The sequence below is a fragment of the Esox lucius genome, chromosome 24 (assembly GCF_011004845.1).
Source record: "Esox lucius isolate fEsoLuc1 chromosome 24, fEsoLuc1.pri, whole genome shotgun sequence".
In the NCBI taxonomy this organism is placed as follows: domain Eukaryota; kingdom Metazoa; phylum Chordata; class Actinopteri; order Esociformes; family Esocidae; genus Esox; species Esox lucius.
The window spans coordinates 224,087-248,969 of NC_047592.1; the positions used below are offsets into that span (position 1 = coordinate 224,087).

Below are 24,883 nucleotides of genomic sequence, written 5' to 3' on the forward strand. Positions count from 1 at the left end.
GAATAGGGAATAGGACTCTAAAGTAGTGAACTGGTTGCATGTGTGCAGGTGATCAGATTAGTGTGAGAATGTTGCTGCGTGTATTTAATCAGTGCTGTCTGTGTGTGTGTCCCAAGATACATTTCACAATACTGAATTGTCTGTTTTCACTGCCTGTTTTCTGTTTGCCTATCTGTATCTGTCTACCTGCATATACCTGTCTATCTGCCTACTGTCTATCTGTCTGTCTGCCTACTGTCTGTATTTCTGTCTGCCTACTGTCTGTCTGTGTGCCTGCTGTCTGTCTGTCTACTGCCTGTTTATCTGTCTGCCTATCTGTCTGTCTGTCTTACTGTTTTTTGAAACCCAGTTAGTTATGAGCAGAATCAACATAATGTAGTCTACATTTCAGAGTAAAAACCTTTTTACTACTGGTTAAACTACTACTGGTTATAATATGTATATTTGTATTAATACAAATAAAAAATGTTCCATCTAATTATGACGGTGTCAAGATTCTATGTGTGGTTAATATAATGATGTCATGGCAGGATTATAAATAGTTCACAAATGAGACTGATACTGTTATAAAAGATCATGGTGTCATACTGTTGTGATGAGTTTATAACCTGTTAGAAAATGATTCTGTAGTTATTAGTTAACAACAAGTTATAACATCATGCAACCATGCCTGATTTATAACAGGTACAAATATCATGCTATAGTGATTCATGATTGTATAATTTTTTACAACAGGCTAATGGCATATAATGGTTAATTGCTCTGGATAAGTATGTCTTCAAATGATGAAAATATAATTTAATTGTATAACAAGTTAATTTGATCATAACAGCATATGTTCTATAGCAATTTGTTTATGACAGATTAATGTGATTGTAACATCAAACTATAGTTATTTTCTAAAGGTTAAAACATCCCTGAAGTGGTGATCAATTTAGAAAAGATTTATGTGATTATAACATCACACATTCCGTGCCTAACAAGCATCAGCAACACTAGTCTGTACAACTGACAGTGTGATGATGCTGGGCCGAGGGGCCGGTTGTCCCTACAGGAAACCCCCCAGGGATGAAAAATTAGGAAGCTGTATATATATACGACTGTATTGTGGTGTAGGTTAACCTCACAGCCGATGTCTGACTGTGACAACCACATAGTAAAACACAAAAAAATATATAGTATGTGTCCGACAGCCCTCCTCTGTGTAGAGATGCTGTCTGTGGATAAATACTGTCTGTGATATTACTGACTGTGTAGAGATGCTGTCTGTGATATTACTGGCTGTGGATAAATACTGGCTGTGATATTACTGACTGTGGATAAATACTGGCTGTGATATTACTGGCTGTGTAGAGATGCTGTCTGTGATATTACTGGCTGTGGATAAACACTGACTGTGATGCTACTGGCTGTGAAGAGATACTGTCTGTGATACTACTGCCTGTGGAGAAATACTGTCTGTGATACTACTGGCTGTGGGGAAATACTGTCTGTGATACTACTGGCTGTAAAGGGATACTGTCTGTGATGCTACTGGCTGTGAAGGGATACTTGGATGTCCAAATGTTTTGCTCTAGCCCTGACTCCGACGCTAACACGGCCCCTTTAAGCCAGTTCACTCGCCGGTCCCACCCCTGACGTCACGCGGGAGATGGTGACCGGCTGGCTCCGCGGAGTAGCGCGAGGAGAGGAGGGGGGGTCGAGGCGAGGCGAGGGCAGTAGACACACGGCGCGGGCCGAGGCCAACAACTTTTCTTTTTTTATTTTGTTTTAATATTTCCGTTCCAACCGGTCTGTTAATTAATGAAGAGCGGAATTGCCCTTAGAAATGTCGCACGGGAACCAGAGGTCAAATTAACTCCGGTCCGGAGAACAGACAGAACGGGACCAGAATTCACTCCGCCTGCCTTTTCGTCCGCCGTGATTCGCCAGATCAGACCACACGGACGGACGCTGAAGTTGCCGTTTCTCCCCCAGGTTCTGGCCTCCCGGGAATAACGTCTATCTCATCGACCGTTAACCTGTTGGTATTAATTAACACCATTTTTAATCGGGTTGGAACTTTTACCTACTGGCCGATAGGAGTTTCAGTTCGCCTAAAGGACATAGCGCCCCCACCCAACTTTTTCCGCTTCGTGTGTCTTTGCTCCCCCACACTGTGTGACTAGTGGTCCGGTCCGCCCGGCCTGCAACAGAGAGAAAAGACTGTTCCAGCTCCTATAGGGGAGAAGGAGACGTTTTTTTTATTTCCTGAAGTTTTTGTCTATGGTCCTTTTCTCTATATGTTGCGGTAAACTAGGGGTAATGAGGACTATCTAACCGGACGTCGGTGAGCCACAAGACACACCGTTCTTTCTCCGGTGAGTCATAACTTGGCAACGGGACCGGCTCAGTAGGCCAGGTCAGCTCATAGTGTGTGTGTGCTCAGTAACTCTAAAGTTAGCTTGTAGTTTCTGCTTAGATCAAAAACATTGCAGCTCATGTGTTTATTTATAGAGGTTGTCGATTTGTTTACGTGGTTTTAGAAAAACAAATTAGATTTGGAGAAAACCGTCATCCAGTGTCATTTCTCGGACATACTTTATGCCGGGTGGCTCGTGGCCCTGGGCGGTCTGCACTGATGTTGACCTGGGTACGTAATGAAGGTCCGCTGGTTAATGACAACAGTTGTCACAACCGGTAGCCTACCATAGAAGCTAATAGCCCATAGAGTTTTCCCCAGATGTAGTAGCTCTGTACTTGGATAGTGAATACTTATTAGCTTAAAGCCTCCACCTGTCCAACCTGTTGTCAGATGACAGAACCCATTTTGAACCACATCACGCATGAATGGACTGCACACAATAACACAAGAAATGCAAAAGCTAACATATAATTACATACAAACCGAAATATGTATTTGTTTGAGAGAAAGAACAAGAGAGAACACAGGGCACCGGATGTCTTTTATCAGGTAGGCTGTGGTGTGTACTAGTAGTTTTTGTTCCTGTACTAATAATTACAAATGTATTGTCGTGTGTAGGATGATTAGACCCAATTCATATCCTCTGCTGTGACCGTTTTCCATGGTTTGTCTGTGTAGGGTTGGTGACAGACCTGGGGGGTTGTTTCAACTAGGTGCCTTGGATTTTAGCTCCGCTGTCATTACTTGTTCCACTTAAATAAAGTGGCAGAAGTGGAAATCCTTTATTAGGCGTCAACACAATTAGTTTTGTTAGTTATCTGACCCCATTTGACACAGACACAGTATTGTTTTGGTTGTTACAGGACAACCGTAAGTAAATCAGGCTGTTAGAAGTCGTGGTTTGTTGTTCCTGTACTGAAACTGGGGACTCTTTACCAACTGGGTGGAGGGACAGCGATGCTATTTTTAGCTCAGTGTTAGAATGAGTGTGTGTGAAATAGCCAATGTGTGTACTGTAGGTGGAGGCTGACAGCTGGACAGACAGACAGGAAAGGCAGACAGCTAACAGCCTGCTACCCCATCATTACATTCCATCAACTGTCTGATTCCGCTCCTCTCTGTCAGTGAAACCCTCTGCCCTGAATAACTGCTGTGATCTTGTATGTGGTGCTTTTGTAGCTAGAACTCTCAGAGCTGTTAACTGTGTTTGGCCGTTTCTCATTCACAAAAGGGATCAGGACTGAATGTCCACTGCCATTAAATGTCATTGATCTTTTTCATTCACATTTGAGTGTGGTGGGCCAAGATAAGCTAAATAGATGTTGGTACTTTTTATAGTACCAACATCCTGGGGAGGGAGTAGTAAACTATCAATGCGATTTGGTTTTCCAGTTACCAAAAATAAAAGGCAATGTTCTTCTGGTAGTAAAATAAAATAAACAATAACGCCATGCTCAGTTTGTTTACAATACCGCGTTTGAACTTGAATAATAAAACTCATTTCTTCCTCAAACTCCTGCGACCGGCACCTTCTCTACCTACACTCATGACACTGCAACTGTAAGCCAGTGTATTCATTATTTAATTTAATAAGTATTTTGTTAAAACTATCTACCTCTAATGGAAGGATTTGGCAGAATTCTGAGGTAATTCTGTGTTCCACGTCTCGGTCTCAGCGCACTGTTTTTCTATTGAGACAATCACCTTCGGTCGTTCCAACTCTTTCCGTTCGGAGTCTTTGCTTCCCTGTACCGTTGCTTTATTTTCTTTATTTTATCAGGGATCTGTCTGTTAGATTGGATGAAAACCATTACAAGAAGCCTAAAGACTCAGCAAATGATACACATCTCTATTCAAACAGCACAACATGCTGTGTTTTTGTAGCACGTAACATGTCAATCCACAAACCCCGCCCTAAGTCCTAAATTTCGGGGCTTGTCACCAAGTGAGAGTCGGGCTACTCGACCATGGCCTAGTGGCCGACTGGCGCTGACCCGTGTCAGTGGAAACAGAAACATTTCTGGAATTTAAAGTAAAATACCAGTGTTTGGCACCAGTGGAAACGATACATAAATGACGCCAGAACAAACCCCAGCAGAAACACACTGTTAAGGACAGTACAGTACAGAGCCTTGATCACATGGCCCTCCATTCTATCCTCAATTACTCAATAACAGCAGAATGACCACACACACACAGACACACACACTATGATGATTAGCTGAAACTATGAACATGTACACTGTCCCAGGAACGAGGCGTAGACAATCTGAAGGTCTCCGTTTGGAATACACCCATTATACCCTGGTCTTTAAAAGTCTTGCTGGAATTAACGGTCCCCAGATGTGTGATATAACATTTTAAAACTGTATGTAATGTAGAAACATGCGCCAGGGTTTTATTCAGCCAGGGTTAGGGTCAAACCTGAAGTTGCTGGACCAGGCGTTAGTTGTGGTTCACGCCTCACTGTGTGGATACCCACATCTCCCAGGCCTACTTTGGCAGTGATGTAAGATGCTTAACTCTGGCCAAAATACACACTGCCCTACACTCACATGGTATACTGGGCAACAATGTTTCTATAGGGGGATAAAGTGTTGGAACAAAGGTTAATCAATCAATCAAATTTAAAGCCCTTTTTACTTCAGCAGGTGTCACAAAGTGCCTTTAGAGATACCCAGCCTGAAACCCCAAAGAGCAAGCAACATGGGTATGTTGATGCACAATGGCTAGGAAAAACTCCCTAGTAGGTTCCAATATTTGGAAGAAACCTATAGAGGATCCAGACTCTGAGGGGGGGCCAGTCCTCTGGCTGTGCCGGGTGAACATTATAAGAGCGCATGACCTTTTGAGCCACATCAATGTTTTTGCATGATCAGAGAAAAGCATGTCAATATATGCATGTCGGCTTTGACCAGAGTCCTCAAAAAGAATTCAGAAGTTAGCTGCATAACCAGGTGGACAGAATAGGGACAATCTGGTGGGTGTGGTCAGTGGCAAGACAGGGACAATCTGGTGGGTGTGGTCAGTGGCAGGACAGGGACAATAAGGTGGGTGTGGTCAGTGGCAGGACAGGGACAATAAGGTGGGTGTGGTAAGTGGCAGGACAGGGACAATAAGGTGGGTGTGGTCAGTGGCAGGACAGGGACAATAAGGTGGGTGTGGTTAGTGGCAGGACAGGGACAATAAGGTGGGTGTGGTCAGTGGCAGGACAGGGACAATAAGGTGGGTGTGGTCAGTGGCAGGACAAGGACAATAAGGTGGGTGTGGTCAGTGGCAGGACAAGGACAATAAGGTGGGTGTGGTCAGTGGCAGGACAAGGACAATAAGGTGCGTGTGGTCAGTGGCAGGACAAGGACAATAAGGTGGGTGTGGTTAGTGGCAGGACAAGGACAATAAGGTGGGTGTGGTCAGTGGCAAGACGGACAATAAGGTGGGTGTGGTCAGTGGCAAGACAGGGACAATAAGGTGGGTGTGGTCAGTGGCAGGACAAGGACAATAAGGTGGGTGTGGTCAGTGGCAAGACAGGGACAATAAGGTGGGTGTGGTCAGTGGCAGGACAAGGACAATAAGGTGGGTGTGGTCAGTGGCAGCTTGAATCATCAGGCAGCAGCTTGATTTACAGAACAACCCGGAGGACATTGGACAGAGACTGCTACGAGTCATAACTGATATGTTGGGAAAAAGCTTTATTTGCCCAAGCAATTTAACCCTTGTATCTCCATGTGTAATGTTATCATGTGGTTGATGTTAATTACACCTGGGTTAACACTAGAGAACCGCCAAGCCTTTCAGACGAACATTAACAGCCAGAGCCAAACACTGTTTCTCGTCATTAACATAGAGCATGGACATTCTCCTCCACAGCATCACCAGCCAGAGCATCAGTTAATCTACTGGGTCATCATCAAAATATATAGAATAATCAAAAAAAATATGAATTACAGAATTTGTTTGCTTTAAACTAGAGGTAAATTAGAAAAAATACAAGAATGTGTTTGTATTAAAGGTCTTATCATATGAAAAAGAACGACTAAAAAAAGAATACAGCTCCGGAAAGAATTAAGAGACCACTGCACCGTTTTCTTTCCTTTCCAAAAAAGTCCAAAAGAAAGGTTTTGAGTTAGGAACAGAAGGGTTAAAATTAAGAGACCACTGCAAATTGAATGTTTCTGTTGCTCACTCAAAACTTTCCTTTTCAACTTTTTTTGGAAGGGAAAGAAAAAGGTGCAGGGGTCTCTTAATGTTTTTCAGAGCTGTACATAGAACGGTAACTTCTAAGAACACAGGCTACAGTATTTGTTTATTAGGCCCTACAAATGTACAAAACGAAAATTACACCACACTTAACTAAATTGTAATGGATTTATTTTTGAATATTTCTTTATTTTGATCTCATTTTGGTGATGTAGGTAAAATAACTGACATTATCGACCAGTTTGGGACGATCAGAGGATAATAAGAATAATAAGAATAATTTAGGCGCCTTTCTAAGCACTCAAGGTCATCATACAAGACACATTACAATAAAGATAAAAACAAACAGAACAATGCTAAAAGCAGATGAAAAGTGATCATGTTGGATATGCCAGTGTGAAAAGATGAGTTTTCAGACAGGTTTTGAAAATGGAAAGTGAGTTAATGTTACGGATGTCTGCTGGAAGAGAATTCCAGAGGGGAGGGGCAGAGCAGCTGAAGGCTCTAAACCCCATAGTGGTCAAACAGGCAGGAGGTACAGTGAGGTGAATAGAAGAAGTCCTGAGAGTACGGGTGGGTATGTTGATATGAAGGAGGTGCAGTGAGGTGACTAGAAGAAGACCTGAGAGTACTGTGGGTATGTTGATATGAAGGAGGTACAGTGAGGTGACTAGAAGGAGACCTGAGAGTACAGGTGGGTATGTTGATATGAAGGAGGTACAGTGAGGTGACTAGAAGGAGACCTGAGAGTACAGGTGGGTATGTTGATATGAAGGAGGTACAGTGATGTACAGAGGAGTGAGGTTGTGAATGGTCTTGAAGGTGAGGAGCAGAATCGTAAGCGTGGTACTTTACAGGGATCCAATGTAACTGCTGAAGGAGTGATGTGATATCCACATTAATAGCCACACATAGACCTAAAGCACGGTTGCTTGATAAATTAGTTAAATAAAGGAAAGGATGATTTATAGTAGCCTTCACTGTCACAGGGCTTCCTGTGATCATCCCAGCCTCCGGCTGCTAGCTCCGCATTCACAGAACACCCATGAATCTCCATTGTTACCACACCAGATCCTCATTACTACAGCTTATTACTGCCCTTCACAAAAACATTGTAGTAATATGGATCATGGTTACTGTCGCTAGTGGGAAACATTGTAGTAATATGGATCATGGTTACTGTCGCTAGTGGGAAACATTGTAGTAATATGGATCATGGTTACTGTCGCTAGTGGGAAACATTGTAGTAATATGGATCATGGTTACTGTCGCTAGTGGGAAACATTGTAGTAATATGGATCATGGTTACTGTCGCTAGTGGGAAACATTGTAGTAATATGGATCATGGTTACTGTCGCTAGTGGGAAACATTGTAGTAATATGGATCATGGTTACTGTTGCTAGTGGGAAACATTGTAGTAATATGGATCATGGTTACTGTCGCTAGTGGGAAACATTGTAGTAATATGGTTCATGGTTACTGTTGCTGGTGGGAAACATTGTAGTAATATGGATCATGGTTACTGTCTCTAGTGGGAAACATTGTGGTAATATGGATCATGGTTACTGTCTCTAGTGGGAAACATTGTAGTAATATGGATCATGGTTACTATCGCTAGTGGGAAAAATTGTGGCAAAATGGATCATGGTTACTGTCGCTAGTGGGAAACATTGTAGTAATATGGATCATGGTTACTGTCGCTAGTGGGAAACATTGTGGTAATATGGATCAGGGTTACTGTCGCTAGTGGAAAACATTTTATTAAAATGGATCAAGGCGCATAAACAAATGGGAACGGTGACCAACTATTTTCTGTTGAACAAAGCAAACAGGAACCATGCAACTATAGGTGAAACTTTTTACATTTTTATTTAGTCGATTATCGTCTCGTCAACCGAAACGTTCGCCAGTTTTGCCGGGTGAGAGCTGCCGATACTTGGGAAGAGGAACACCGTGTAATAAGTTTGTTTGATCATTTGTGATCATTGGTATTTCGTTTTGTGAATAATTATTTAGCCTAATACATTTGTTGAATCTTACTCTTCAGTAAAATAAGCAGAGAAAATTCAGAGAGAGAGGATGTGTATGCCATATGGAGTGACGAGAGCAATATAGAGCTTTATGGTCACAACCATAAGTGCTATGTTTGGAGAGGGGTCAACAAGGTCTATAGTGAACAGAATACCATCCCCACTGTGAAGCATGGTGGTGGCTCAATGATGTTTTGGGGGTGTGTGAGCTCTAAAGGCACAGGGAATCTTGTGAAAGCTGATGGCAAGATGAATGCAACATGTTATCAGAAAATACTGGCCGACATTTTGCATTCTTCTGCACAAAAGCTGTGCATGGGACGCTCTTGGACTTTCCAGCACGACAATGACCCTAAGCACAAGGCCAAGCTGACCTTCCAGTGGTTACAGCAGACAAAGGTGAAGGTTCTGGAGTGGCCATCACAGTCTCCTGACCTTAATAGACCAGAGTCTATTTAAATTTAGACTAGTTCAGAAGTATGACCAGATGGACAAGGAAAGGGACAGCAACGGACCCCCCAAACCAGGTACTTTGCAGGTGTGGACCAGGACCTCATGTACTCCTAAAGTTTAAAACCAGAGGAGACTGGGAAAATTCAGCGATTTATAGTGGAGAAGGAAAACTTAGTGGGGAAGGAGAACTGACCCAATCCCCCAGCACAATAGTATGGCAGCTTAAGACCTTGGGACTGAGACGGGGGGGTCCGGCGACACTGTGGCCCTACCCGGGGGAGGCCCCGGACAGGGCCCAACAGGCAGGAAATCAATCCAACCACATTGATGAGACGATAATTGACTAAATAGATACAGAAAAACCAAATGGAAAAACTAGATATTTTCTTTGTGACAATAGTCAAATATACAGGTGCATCTGAAAACATTTCAATATCGTGGATTTTTTAAATATATGTTCTAGATTCATTACACAAAGTGAAACATTTCAAGCCTTTTTTGTTTCAGTCTTGGTGATTATGGCTTTCAGCTCATGGAAATAAAAATCAAGTATCTCAAAATATTAGAATAAAAAATGTAATACAGAAATGTTGAACAGAAAAGAGCTCTAATCAGCTAATCAACTCCCTAAGCCTTCAGTACACACAACCACAATCATGGGGAAGACTGCTGACTTGACAGTTGTCCAGAAGCCACAGAAGGTCATTGTTGATTAGGCTGGCTGTTCGGAGAGTGCTGTATCAAAGCATATTCATGGAAAGTTGACTGGAAGGGAAAAGTGTGGTAGGGAAAGGTGCACAAGCAACAGGGATGACCGCAGCCTTGAGAGTATTGTCAAGTAATGCCGATTCAAGAACTTTGGGGAGCTTCACAAGGAGTGGACTGAGGCTGGAGTCCGTGCACTATCCATATCCACAGAGTGCTGAATGCATTGGAAATCACATCATTAAGTTGGGATTTCCAGCACTAAGACCCCATATTGAGACACAGACAGATGTTAAGACACACCAACACACGCACGCACCACACGCACTGTACGCACCACATGTACGCACCACACGTACGCACCACACATACACACCGTACGCACCACACGTACGCACCACACATACACACCGTACGCACCACACGTACGCACCACACCACACATACACACCGTACGCACCACACGTACGCACCACACATACACACCGTACGCACCACACGTACGCACCACACCACACATACACACCGTACGCACCACACGTACGCACCACACATACACACCGTACGCACCACACGTACGCACCACACCACACATACACACCGTACGCACCACACGTACGCACCACACCACACATACACACCGTACGCACCACACGTACGCACCACACCACACATACACACCGTACGCACCACACGTATGCTTATCCACATTGGACTTCCCTACACTGTGTCCTAATCCTCTTTCTCTCATGTGTGTGTGGTTAAAAATACCTTTCCTGTGATGTCAGGGGTGCTCTGCCTCCTTGAACACATTCCACTCTGCTGTTTTAGAACTCTAAACAGACAAACACACAAACAGACACACACATCTTGTGAAACAGAAAGTCAAGTGACTGATGGGACCAGTTTTGAGGTGTGTGTGTGTACACACTGTTAACTTGCTAGTACAGTAGAGGCAGACTTGAGACTACATGCTAGGCCTTTATGATTCTGCCATAGCTACCACGGTTACTTGTTAATGTCATGTTTGATGTGTGTTCCTGACGAACAAGTCTTTCAGTCATTGCTGTTTGTCTGTCGAGTCTTTCAGTCACTGCTGTTTGTCTGTCTGTCAAGTCTTTCAGTCACTGCTGTTTGTCTGTCTGTCAAGTCTTTCAGTCACTGCGGTCTGTCTGTCTGTCAAGTCTTTCAGTCACTGCGGTCTGTCTGTCTGTCAAGTCTTTCAGTCACTGCTGTTTGTCTGTCTGTCAAGTCTTTCAGTCACTGCGGTCTGTCTGTCTGTCAAGTCTTTCAGTCACTGCGGTCTGTCTGTCTGTCAAGTCTTTCAGTCACTGCGGTCTGTCAAGTCTTTCAGTCACTGCGGTCTGTCAAGTCTTTCAGTCACTGCGGTCTGTCAAGTCTTTCAGTCACTGCGGTCTGTCAAGTCTTTCAGTCACTGCGGTCTGTCGGTCTGTCAAGTCTTTCAGTCACTGCGCTCAGTCAAGTCTTTCAGTCACTGCGCTCTGTCTGTCTGTCAGGTCTTTCAGTCACTGCGCTCTGTCTGTCAAGTCTTTCAGTCACTGCGCTTTGTCTGTCTGTCAAGTCTTTCAGTCACTGCGCTCTGTCTGTCTGTCAAGTCTTTCAGTCACTGCGCTCTGTCTGTCTGTCAAGTCTTTCAGTCACTGTGCTCTGTCTGTCTGTCAAGTCTTTCAGTCACTGTGCTCTGTCTGTCTGTCAAGTCTTTCAGTCACTGCGCTCTGTCTGTCTGTAAGGGCATTCAGTCACTGCGCTCTGTCTGTCAAGTCTTTCAGTCACTGCACTCTGTCTGTCTGTCAAGTCTTTCAGTCACTGCGCTTTGTCTGTCTGTCAAGTCTTTCAGTCACTGCGCTCTGTCTGTCTGTCAAGTCTTTCAGTCACTGCGCTCTGTCTGTCTGTCAAGTCTTTCAGTCACTGTGCTCTGTCTGTCTGTCAAGTCTTTCAGTCACTGTGCTCTGTCTGTCTGTCAAGTCTTTCAGTCACTGCGGTCTGTCTGTCTGTCAAGTCTTTCAGTCACTGCAGTCTGTCTTTTTCTCTTTTTGTCTGTTTATCATGTCTGTTTGTCAAGTCTTTCTTTCGATCAGGTCTGTCAGTCACTGGTATCTGTCTGTCTGTTTGAGGTGTTTCACAGTTTTTGTGTGTCATCTGGAATGTTGTGTGTCTGTGTCTTTATTACAGGGTGCTGAGGTCTAAATTACAAACCAGCTCTACCTGTGTGTGTCTGGTGTGTGTGTGTGTGTGTCTGGTGGGTGTGTGTGTGTCTGGTGGGTGTGTGTGTGTCTGGTGGGTGTGTGTGTGTCTGGTGGGTGTGTGTGTGTGTCTGGTGGGTGTGGGTGTGTGTCTGGTGGGTGTGGGTGTGTGTCTGGTGGGTGTGGGTGTGTGTCTGGTGGGTGTGGGTGTGTGTCTGGTGGGTGTGGGTGTGTGTCTGGTGGGTGTGTGTCTGGTGTGTGTGTCTGGTGTGTGTGTGTGTGTCTGGTGGGTGTGTGTCTGGTGTGTGTGTCTGGTGTGTGTGTGTGTGTGTGTGTGTGTCTGGTGTGTCTGGTGGGTGTGTGTGTGTGTCTGGTGGGTGTGTGTGTGTGTCTGGTGGGTGTGGGTGTGTGTCTGGTGGGTGGGTGTGTGTCTGGTGGGTGGGTGTGTGTCTGGTGGGTGGGTGTGTGTCTGGTGGGTGTGTGTGTGTCTGGTGGGTGTGTGTGTGTCTGGTGGGTGTGTCTGGTGTGTGTGTCTGGTGTGTGTGTCTGGTGTGTGTGTCTGGTGTGTGTGTGTGTGTCTGGTGTGTGTGTGTGTCTGGTGTGTGTGTGTGTCTGGTGTGTGTGTGTGTCTGGTGTGTGTGTGTGTGTGTGTCTGGTGTGTGTGTGTGTGTGTGTGTGTGTGTCTGGTGTGTGTGTGTCTGGTGTGTGTGTGTCTGGTGTGTGTCTGGTGGGTGTCTGGTGGGTGTGTGTGTCTGGTGTGTGTGTCTGGTGTGTGTGTCTGGTGTGTGTGTCTGGTGTGTGTGTGTGTGTGTGTGTGTGTCTGGTGTGTGTGTGTGTGTGTGTCTGGTGTGTGTGTCTGGTGTGTGTGTCTGGGTGTCTGGTGTGTGTGTCTGGTGTGTGTGTCTGGTGTGTGTGTGTCTGGTGTGTGTGTGTCTGGTGTGTGTGTGTCTGGTGTGTGTGTGTCTGGTGTGTGTCTGGTGTGTGTGTCGTGTGTGTGTGTGTGTCGTGTGTGTGTCGTGTGTGTGTGTGTCGTGTGTGTGTCGTGTGTGTGTCGTGTGTGTGTCTGGTGTGTGTGTGTGTGTCTGGTGTGTGTGTGTGTGTCTGGTGTGTGTGTGTGTGTGTGTGTGTGTGTCTGGTGGGTGTGTGTGTGTGTGTGTCTGGTGGGTGTGTGTGTGTGTGTGTCTGGTGGGTGTGTGTGTGTGTGTGTCTGGTGGGTGTGTGTGTGTGTCTGGTGGGTGTGGGTGTGTGTCTGGTGGGTGTGTGTGTGTCTGGTGTGTGTGTGTGTGTGTCTGGTGTGTGTGTCTGGTGTGTGTGTGTGTGTGTGTGTGTGTGTGTGTCTGGTGTGTGTGTGTGTGTGTGTGTCTGGTGTGTTTGTGTGTGTGTCTGGTGTGTGTGTGTGTGTGTCTGGTGTGTGTGTGTCTGGTGTGTGTGTCTGGTGTGTGTGTCTGGTGTGTGTCTGGTGTGTGTGTCTGGTGTGTGTGTGTGTGTGTGTGTGTGTGTGTCTGGTGTGTGTGGGTGTGTGTGTCTGGTGTGTGTGTGTGTGTGTCTGGTGTGTGTTTGTGTCTGGTGTGTGTGTGTGTCTGGTGTGTGTGTGTCTGGTGTGTGTCTGGTGTGTGTCTGGTGGGTGTGTGTGTCTGGTGTGTGTGTCTGGTGTGTGTGTCTGGTGTGTGTGTCTGGTGTGTGTGTGTGTCTGGTGTGTGTGTCTGGTGTGTGTGTGTCTGGTGTGTGTGTGTCTGGTGTGTGTGTGTCTGGTGTGTGTCTGGTGTGTGTCTGGTGTGTCTGGTGTGTCGTGTGTGTGTCGTGTGTGTGTCGTGTGTGTGTCTGGTGTGTGTGTGTCTGGTGTGTGTCTGGTGTGTGTGTGTGTGTGTGTCTGGTGTGTGTGTGTGTGTGTGTGTCTGGTGTGTGTGTGTGTGTGTGTGTCTGGTGGGTGTGGGTGTGTGTCTGGTGGGTGTGTGTGTGTCTGGTGTGTGTGTGTGTGTGTCTGGTGTGTGTGTGTCTGGTGTGTGTGTGTGTGTGTCTGGTGTGTGTGTCTGGTGTGTCTGGTGTGTGTGTGTCTGGTGTGTGTGTGTCTGGTGTGTGTCTGGTGTGTGTCTGGTGTGTGTCTGGTGTGTGTCTGGTGTGTGTCTGGTGTGTCGTGTGTGTGTCGTGTGTGTGTCGTGTGTGTGTCGTGTGTGTGTCTGGTGTGTGTGTGTCTGGTGTGTGTCTGGTGTGTGTGTGTGTGTGTGTCTGGTGTGTGTGTGTGTGTGTGTCGTGTGTGTGTCGTGTGTGTGTCTGGTGTGTGTGTGTGGGTGTGTCTGGTGTGTCTGGTGTGTCGTGTGTGTGTCTGGTGTGTGTGTGTGTGTCTGGTGTGTGTGTGTGTGTCTGGTGTGTGTGTGTGTGTGTCTGGTGTGTGTGTGTGTGTCTGGTGTGTCTGGTGTGTGTGTGTCTGGTGTGTGTGTGTCTGGTGTGTGTGTGTCTGGTGTGTGTGTGTGTGTCTGGTGTGTGTCTGGTGTGTGTCTGGTGTGTGTCTGGTGTGTGTCTGGTGTGTGTGTCGTGTGTGTGTCGTGTGTGTGTCGTGTGTGTGTCTGGTGTGTGTGTGTGGGTGTGTCTGGTGTGTCTGGTGTGTCGTGTGTGTGTCTGGTGTGTCGTGTGTGTGTCGTGTGTGTGTCTGGTGTGTGTCTGGTGTGTGTGTGTGTGTCTGGTGTGTGTGTGTGTGTCTGGTGTGTGTGTGTGTGTCTGGTGTGTGTCTGGTGTGTGTGTGTGTGTGTCTGGTGTGTGTGTCTGGTGTGTGTGTCTGGTGTGTGTCTGGTGTGTGTCTGGTGTGTGTGTGTGTGTGTGTGTCTGGTGTGTGTGTGTGTGTGTGTGTCTGGTGTGTGTCTGGTGGGTGTGTGTGTGTCTGGTGTGTGTGTGTGTGTTTGTCTGGTGTGTGTCTGGTGGGTGTGTGTGTGTGTCTGGTGGGTGTGTGTGTGTGTCTGGTGTGGGTGTGTGTGTGTGTGTGTGTGTCTGGTGTGTGTCTGGTGGGTGTGTATGTCTGGTGGGTGTGTGTGTCTGGTGGGTGTGTGTGTCTGGTGGGTGTGTGTGTGTCTGGTGTGTGTGTGTGTGTCTGGTGTGTGTGTGTGTGTGTCTGGTGTGTGTGTGTGTGTGTGTCTGGTGTGTGTGTGTGTGTGTGTGTGTCTGGTGTGTGTGTGTGTCTGGTGTGTGTGTGTGTCTGGTGTGTGTGTGTGTCTGGTGTGTGTGTGTGTGTGTGTCGTGTGTGTGTCTGGTGTGTCTGGTGTGTGTGTGTGTCTGGTGTGTGTGTGTGTGTGTGTGTCTGTGTCTGGTGGGTGTGTGTGTGTGTCTGGTGTGTGTGTGTGTGTGTCTGGTGTGTGTGTGTGTGTGTGTGTGTGTGTCTGGTGTGTGTGTGTGTGTGTGTGTGTCTGGTGGGTGTGTGTGTGTCTGGTACACTGTGATTACACTGTGATTTTTAAATATAATGGGGTCAATCAAAATGGAGGGATTACTTTCATTTCTTTGGGTTTATTTTGGCTCATACACTGGTGGATTTCAGGTACAAAGCTTTTAGTTTACCATTGGTACTGTTGTAAATGACTAATGATTAATTAATAATTGATGGCTGATTAAATGCCTATTGATTATGAGGATATGGATGATTACTGATTATAATGATTGATTATAATTATATATTTATGATTGGTTATGATGTTTTATTGACAACTGGCTATGACGACTGGTTATGACAATGTTTTGGTGACATGATTGATAATGATGACTCATGTTTGGGTGTTGGATGGAACTTCACACGGTGAAGTCAGTTCACACCATCACGCTGTTGGAATGTGTTTGAAGAGATGTGGCTGTGTGCTCCGGCATCTGACAGACACACATACATAATCACAGACACATACATAATCACAGACACACACACTAGATCCAACTGTGAACAGCTGTGTATGTTGTCTTAAGGAAAAGCCTCCCTGGCGTTCAACCAGAACATTCTTTCTAAACATGCATGACACTCGGCTGAAGAGTAGAACATTATCTGCCCATCCTGGGGAACACATTAACTTCAAACAAGACTTATGGGTTCTATAGAGGAACTAGATATTGTTTGGTTCTGCATGACTCTAAAACGTTCTTTGCTGTAATGATTTATTCTGTGTTTAAGGGTTCAGAGGTCATCATGGCAGGAGGGTTAGGGTTCTGTTTGGTTCTGAGTGACGCCAATTTATTCTGTGTTTAAGGGTTCAGAGGTCATCATGGCAGGAGGGTTAGGGTTCTGTTTGGTTCTGAGTGACGCCGATTTGTTCTGTGTTTAAGGGTTCAGAGGTCATCATGGCAGGAGGGTTAGGGTTCTGTTTGGTTCTGAGTGACGCCGATTTGTTCTGTGTTTAAGGGTTCAGAGGTCATCATGGCAGGAGCCTCGGTGAAGGTGGCGGTCCGTGTGCGACCTTTCAACACCCGGGAGACCAGCCGAGACGCCAAGTGTGTTATCCAGATGCAGGGCAACTCCACCTGTAAGTTACATACACACCACACTCACCAAACACACCACAAACACACACACACACAGCACCTTTGCATAAATCTCACAGATGAGGAATTTTGTTTTTGCATTTGCTAAATGCTCTCCTCTGGATAAATTGTCTAGTCCAGGTGACCCCTTGGATAAAGAGATGGTCCAGCCCAGGTTACCCCTCTTGATAAAGAGATGGTATAGTCCAGATGACCCCTCTGGATAAAGAGATGGTCTAGTCCAGATGACCCCTCTGGATAAAGAGATGGTCTAGTCCAGGTGACCCCTCTGGATAAAGAGATGGTCCAGCCCAGGTTACCCCTCTTGATAAAGAGATGGTCTAGTCCAGGTGACCCCTCTGGATAAAGAGATGGTCTTGTCCAGGTGACCCCTCTGGATAAAGAGATGGTCTAGTCCAGGTGACCCCTCTGGATAAAGAGATGGTCTTGTCCAGGTGACCCCTCTGGATAAAGAGATGGTCTTGTCCAGGTGACCCCTCTGGATAAAGAGATGGTCTAGTCCAGGTGACCCCTCTGGATAAAGAGATAGTCTTGTCCAGGTGACCCCTCTGGATAAAGAGATGGTCTAGTCCAGGTGACCCCTCTGGATAAAGAGATGGTCTAGTCCAGGTGACCCCTCTGGATAAAGAGATGGTCTAGTCCAGGTGACCCCTCTGGATAAAGAGATGGTCTAGTCCAGGTGACCCCTCTGGATAAAGAGATGGTCTAGTCCAGGTGACCCCTCTGGATAAAGAGATGGTCTAGTCCAGGTGACCCCTCTGGATAAAGAGATGGTCTAGTCCAGGTGACCCCTCTGGATAAAGAGATGGTCTAGTCCAGGTGACCCCTCTGGATAAAGAGATGGTCTAGTCCAGGTGACCCCTCTGGATAAAGAGATGGTCTAGTCCAGGTGACCCCTCTGGATAAAGAGATTGGCTAGTCCAGGTGACCCCTCTGGATAAAGAGATTGGCTAGTCCAGGTTACGCCTCTGGATATGGTCTTTCTTTTCGTCTGTTCGCCTTTCAGTTTGTCTTTGTCTTTCTAGTGGGCTCTTGTTGCCTCTTTCCTTCTTTCAATCCTTCTCTCCCTTTATCCTCCCAGACACCTGATCTGCACCTGGTCTCTTTCACATCTGCCCTCTAAAACCGGTCACACAACCCTAAACCCACACACCAAAACACATACCAACACACACGCATACCTAGAGAAGCCTGTGGTGATGGGTGTTTATCCGCTTCAGGGTGTTCAGTCTCCCACTCCTTGGTGTTCAGTCTCCCACTCCTTGGTGTTCAGTCTCCCACTCCTTGGTGTTCAGTCTGTACCTCCTTGGTGTTCAGTCTGTACCTCCTTGGTGTTCAGTCTGTACCTCCTTGGTGTTCAGTCTGTACCTCCTTGGTGTTCAGTCTTCCACTCCATAGTGTACATTATATATATACACACACACACATACCCTGAACAATATTATATACGCAACACTTTTTAGTTTTTTGCCCCCATTTATCATGAGCTAAACTCAATGATCTAAGACTTTCCCTATGTACACAAAAGGCCTATTTCTCTCAAATATTATTTACAAATCTGTCTAAATCTGTGTTATTGAGCACTTCTCCTTTGCCAAGATAATCCATCCACCTCACAGGTGTGGCATATCAAGATGCTGATCAGACAGCATGATTATTGTACAGGTGTGCCTTAATCAAGACTATTGATGACTTGTCACACTAAAATGTGCACTTTCATCACACAGCACAATGCCACAGATGTCGCAAGTTTTGAGGGAGCGTGCTATTAGCATGCTGACTGGAGGAATGTCAACCAGAGTTGTTGCCTGTGAATTGAATATTCATTTCTCTACCATAAGCCGTCTCCAAAGGCATTTCAGAGAATTTGGCAGTACATCCAACCGGCCTCACAACCACAGACCACATGTAACCACACCAGCCCAGGACCTCCACATCCAGAATCTTCACCTCCAAGCCACCTAGACAGCTGCTGCAACAATCGGTTTGAATAACCGAAGAATTTCTGCACAAACTGTCAGAAACCGTCCCAGGGAAGCTCATCTGCATGCTCTTTGTCCTCATCGGAGTCTCGACCTGACTGCAGTTCGTCGTCGTAACCGGCTCGAGTGGACAAATGCTCACATTTGATGGCGTCTGGCATTTTGGTGAGGTGTTCTCTTCATGGATGAATCCTGGTTTTCACTGTACAAGGCAGATGGCAGGCGGCGTGTTTTTGGCGTCTTGTGGGTGAAAAGTTTGCTGATCGCGTGGCCCATGGTGGCGGTGGGGTTATGGTATGGGCAGGCGTGTGTTATGGACAACGAACATAGGTGCGTTTTACAATACAGTAAAACTGCACATTTTTGAGTGGCCTTTTATTGTGGCCAGCCTAAGGCACACCTGTGCAATAATCATGCTGTCTGATCAGCTTCTTGATATGCCACACCTGTGAGTTGGATGAATTATCTCGGGAAAGGAGAAGTGCTCACTAACACAGATTTAGACAGATTGGTGAACAATATTTGAGAGGAATAGGCCTTTTGTGTACATAGAAAAAGTCTTAGATCTTTGAGTTCAGCTCATGATAAATGGGGGCAAAAACAAGTGTCTAATTTCAATGTACATACAGCTCCGGAAAAAATTAAGAGACCACTGAACTTTTTCTTTTCCTTCCAAAAATTTTGAAAAGGATAGTTTTGAGTGAGGAACAGAAGCGTTCAATTTGCAGTGGTATCTTAATTTTAACCCTTCTGCTCCTCACTCAAAACCTTCCTTTTCGACTTTTTTGGAAAGAAAAGAAAAAGGTCTCTTAATTTTTTCCAAAGCTATATATACATATATACACGCATACACAACCCTGTTTCCACAAAAGTTGGTATGCTTTGTAAAATGTCATTAAAAACAGAATGCAAAGATATTCAAACCCTATATTCAATAGACAATAGTACAAAGACGGCATATAAAAAGAGCATCCCAGAGAGGATGAGTCTTTCAGAAATCAACCAATATTGGTTGGCCGCGATCATCAGGCCATCAGGTGTCCCTACATTAAAAAGAGACACGATTCTGTAGTGGAAATCACCGCATGGGCTCAGGAACACTTCCAAAAACCATTATCTATGAACACAGTAAATCGCTGCATCCACAAATGCAAGTTAAAACTCCACCATGCAAAGTAGAAACAATATATAAACAAGATCCAGAAACGCTGCCACCTTCTCTGAGTTCATTTAAGATGGACTAAGGCGAAATGGAAAACTGTCCTGTGGTCTGACAAATCAAAATGTGAAATTATTTTTGGGAATCATGAACGCTGCGTCCTCCAGGCTAAAAAGGAAAGGTAGAATCTGACTTCTCACCGCACATTTCAAAAGCCTACATCCGTGATGGTATGGGGGTGCATTAGTGCACATGGCATGAGTGACTTGCACATCTTTGAAGGCACCATTAATGCTGAACAATATATGCAGGTTTGGGAGCAACATATGCTGCCATCCAGACATCTTTTTCAGGGAGGGCATTGCCTATTTCAGCAAGAAAATGCCAAACCACATTCTGCCCATATTACAACAACATGGCTCCGTAGTAAAAAACTGGCCTGCCTGCAGTCCAGACCTGTCCCCCATTGAAAACATTTGGTGCATTATGAAACAAACAAATAAGACGAAGGAGACGCGAAACTGTTGAGCAGCTGAAATCCTATATCAAGCAAGATTGGGAAAACAATTCACTTTCAAAACTACAGCAATTGGTTTCCTCCGTTGAAGTATGCTGTTAAAAAAAGAGGAGATGCAACAGTGGTAAATGTAAAAAAAAAAATGTATGTGGCCATGCTTTCTTGCGTGAACAGGGAGTACAGGAGGGGAATGAGTACACAGCCCTGTGAGGGTCAGTACAAAGGAGGTGAGGTTGCCCATTCTGTACACCTGGGGTCTGCCGATCAGGAAGTCCAGGATCCAATTGTAGAGGGAGGAGTTAAGTCCCAGGGTCCTGAGCTTAGGAACAAGCTTGGCAGGCACAATAGTGTTGAATGCTGAGCTGTAGTCCACAAACAGCATCCTCATGTATGTTTTGCCTTTATCCAGGTGGGAGAGTGTGGTATGTGTTGTCAGGGCGATGGCATCGTGCGTAGATCTGTTGGGGCGGTATGCAAATTGAAAGGATTCCAAGGTGTCAGGAAGTGTGGGGCAGATGTGAGTTCTGATCAGCTGCTCGAAGAACCTAATGATGATGGAGGTCAGTGCTACAGGGCGGTAATCATTCTGGCAGGTGATGGAAGATTTATTCGGTACAGGGACGATGGTGGTCTGTTTGGAGCTGGGAGAGGTTGAATATGGAGGTGAAAACCTCCGCAAGCTGGTCGGCACCCCCGATGACACAGCCTGGAATGCTATCTGGTTTCCACTGGTGCCAAACACTGGTGTTTCACCCTAAAGTCCAGATTATTTTCTGTTTCCACTGGTGCCAAACACTGGGGTTTCACCCTAAAGTCCAGGTTTTCTGTTTCCACTGGTGCCAAACACTGGTGTTTCACCCTAAAGTCCAGATTATTTTCTGTTTCCACTGACACGGGCCAGCGCCAGTCAGCCACTAGGCCATGGTCGAGTAGCCCAGCTCTCACTTGGTGCCAAGGCCTGGAATTTAGGATTTAGGGAGGGTTTGCAGATTGATGCGTTACGTTGTGTGAAAAAGCGGCATGTTGTTCTATTCGAATAGCGATGTCTATCGTTTGCTTTAAGCTTCACTTAATGGTTTTCATTCGATCGAACAAACAGATCCCTGACAACAAAAAAGAAAATTAAGGGCAGCAAAGACTCAGAACAGAAAAAGTTGGAACGACTGAATGTGGTACGATGCCATTGACTCAATAGAAAACAGAGTGCTGAGACTGAGACATTGCCTGCAGAACCTATAACAAAAAATTACCTCAGAATTCTCCCAGATCCTTCTATTAAAGAAAGATAGTTCTGACAAAATACTTATTAAACTGGTTTTGTTGCATTGTCAGGTGTAGGTGTAGAAGGAGCCGGTCGCAGGAATTTGAAAAGTGTTTTATTAGTTAAGTTCAAATGCTGTATTGTAAACAAGCTGAGCATGGCATTGTTGTTTATTTTAATACCAGAAAAATATTGCCTTTTTTTTTGTAATGGAAAACCAAATCACATTGATAGTTTACTCCTCCCTCCCCACCTGAGCCCCTCCTTAAGTCTTGGTACGAAATGTATAGTGGAAACCGAAAACTCTGGAGCGATCATTAGCATAAATCACTGGTGTGGCCCTGGTACCGGGGTAAAACACCAGTGGAAATGCAGCAAGAATGTAGTCATCCTGGTCCTCAGCAAGGACAGGCATCATTTCTATTCCTCCCTTTGTACTCTGATGTGTCTCAGTCCTCCCCACATGTGTCTGGGGTCAGAGCTGTGGTAGTTAGACTCCAACTTATCCCTGTATTCTCTTTTCATCCCTGACTGCCTTCCATAGGTCATTATATCTGGATCTCCTCAAAGCCTTCAGGTCACCAGAGCTATAGGCAGAGGACCATGCTCTGAGCTCATCACAGATATTACCATTTAACCAAGGCCTTTGGTTGGGGAAAGTCCTGACATTGAACATCGGAACGACATCTTCAATGCATTTGGAGATACATGCTGAGAGAGTCTGTGTATTCATCAATGTTCCCATCAACTGCATCACAGAACACCTGCCAATCTGTTGTGTTAAAGCAGTCCTGTAGAGCAGTAATAGATCCTTCATTCCAGTGTTGAACTGTCTAAGAAACCGGTTTCTCCTGTTTTAGGCGTTGTCTATAGGATGGGAGGAGCCTTCCCGAATGCAGGGGTGGTTGGGGTTTATATCCATTTCTTAGGAAAGTTAATCTTGTGGTGGTATTTTGGTGCGTTCTTTCTCTGCAGCTCAATGGAAGTCAAGATTACGTGCCCCTGTCCCAACTTGACGTGTTGTTGGCATCAAATGGGCATATATTAAAACTGAGAAATAATTTTGACATTTCTCAGTTTCAACTTTTGATAAATTGTCTTTGTACTATTTTCAAATAAGTATAGGGATTAAACTATTTGCACATCATTGTATATATGTGTAGGTAGGTAGATAGATATAGAGACATAGATAGATATAGATAGATATAGATAGATATAGATATATAGATATATAGATATAACATACACGTACATATACACATATATAACATACACGTACATATACACATATATAACATACACGTACATATACACATATATAACATACACATATATATATATATATATATGTGTATATGTATATATATGTATATATATGTATATGTATATATGTGTATGTATATGTATATGTGTATATATATATATATGTGTGTGTGTGTGTGTGTGTGTGTGTGTGTGTGTGTGTATATGTACACACACACATGCATATATATGCACATACATACATACATACACATACATGCCACGTAGAATTAAGGCAGTTCTGAAGGCGAAAGGGTGTTCCTAATAATCCTTTAGGTGAGTGTATGTATGTGTGTGTATATATGTTTATACAGCTCCTGACAAAAATTGGACCACTGCACCTTTTTCTATTCTTTCCAAAAATAAAAGAAACATTTGAAAAGGAAGGTTTTGAGTGAAGAACAGTAGTGTTAAAATGAAGAGACCACTGCAATTTGAACGCTTCTGTTCCTCACTCAAAACTATCCTTTTCATATTTTTTGGAAGGGAAAGAAAAAGGTGCAGTGGTCTCTTTTTTTCCCAGAGCTGTATATACATACCTATCTGTCTATATATGTGTGTTGTTTGTGTTTGTGTATGACACGTGTCTCGTGAAGTAGGCCTCAGCAGCACTCCCAGAATTCCTGTGTCATGTGACCTTGCAGTCTGCTGTTATTTTTACATGTTCAGGGTGAGGGGTTAGGACTTGGGCCCCGTTCATACAGCATGTTCAGGGTGTGAGGGGTTAGGACTTGGGCCCCGTTCATACAGCATGTTCAGGGTGTGAGGGGTTAGGACCTGGGCCCCGTTCATACAGCATGTTCAGGGTGAGGGGTTAGGACTTGGGCCCCGTTCATACAGCATGTTCAGGGTGTGAGGGGTTAGGACCTGGGCCCCGTTCATACAGCATGTTCAGGGTGTGAGGGGTTAGGACCTGGGCCTCGTTCATACAGCATGTTCAGGGTGTGAGGGGTTAGGACCTGGGCCCCGTTCATACAGCATGTTCAGGGTGTGAGGGGTTAGGACCTGGGCCCCGTTCATACAGCATGTTCAGGGTGAGGGGTTAGGACCTTGGCCCCGTTCATACAGCATGTTCAGGGTGTGAGGGGTTAAGACCTGGGCCCCGTTCATACAATCTTAAGCATGATTTCTTTTAAGAATGATAGTTTCTTCTAAATACAGTAGTTTCTTTTACATTTTGTTGTTGTTTTGCATTTAACCGCTCAGGGTTTTACGGTATTTTAGAGGGCAGAAAGAATCCTTGGTTACCATGGAGATAACCTGACACACTGACTGAAGAATAAAACATACAGAACTTATTCAAGATAGGAACAATACATTTTGGTTTAGACAACATTTCCATATGCAACCAGGACAGAGGAAAGCCCCAGTTACCTCCACAGCAATTCTGGTTTAGACTCATATCAGAATAATATCAGAAACTTTTTGAGTCATTAATACCCAAACTCCAGTCTATGTTGTGTTGACTTTGTTTGGTCTACCTTGTCAGTACCCACACCTTTACACTGAACCATGTCTATACTACCAAGTAATCATCCACACCTTTACAATCAACCCTGTCTATAATACCAAGTAAGCACCCACACCATTATAGTCAACCACGTCTGTACTACCAAGTAAGCACCCACTCCATTACAGTCAAACATGTCTGTACTACCAAGTAAGCACCCACACAATTACAGTCAACAATGTCTGTACTACCAAGTACACACCTACACAGTTACAAACAAAAGTCTACATGTAATTCAGAGTATGGTCTAATTAGCAGCGTTCAGACTATCTTCAAAGTGATATGTGTGTCTGTCTGTCTGTACTTTCTCCAGGCATCTCTAACCCCAAACAGCCGAAGACTGAAGCCAAAAGTTTTACCTTTGACTACTCTTACTGGTCGCACACTACGGTAAGCCCCCCCACACCACAAACTACGGTAAGCCCCCCCCACACCACACACAACAGTAAGCCCCCCATACCACACACAACAGTAAGCCCCCCATACCACACACAACGATAAGCCGCCCCACATCACACAACGGTAAACCCCCCCACATCACACACTATGGTAAGCCCCCCCATCACCACATTGAACTGCCTTATCCACAGTTTCTACTTTTCAGTAAACCAGTATCCTGTGTTGGTTCTCCTCCATTACAAGCTGG

The 24,883-nt window shown here is 45.1% G+C and overlaps 1 protein-coding gene across 1 annotated transcript in view; it reads left to right on the forward strand.

Moving 5' to 3' along the window:
* The first annotated feature begins 1,669 nt into the window (after positions 1-1,669).
* Positions 1,670-24,883, forward strand: part of si:ch73-375g18.1 (kinesin-like protein KIF1C) — a 61,343-nt gene continuing 38,129 nt past the window's right edge. The window contains exons 1-3 of the mRNA XM_029117472.2: positions 1,670-2,360; positions 16,367-16,487; positions 24,551-24,627. Coding sequence (XP_028973305.2) covers positions 16,382-16,487; positions 24,551-24,627 — 183 coding nt within the window. The 5' untranslated portion in view covers positions 1,670-2,360; positions 16,367-16,381. The remainder of the gene's footprint in view (positions 2,361-16,366; positions 16,488-24,550; positions 24,628-24,883) is intronic.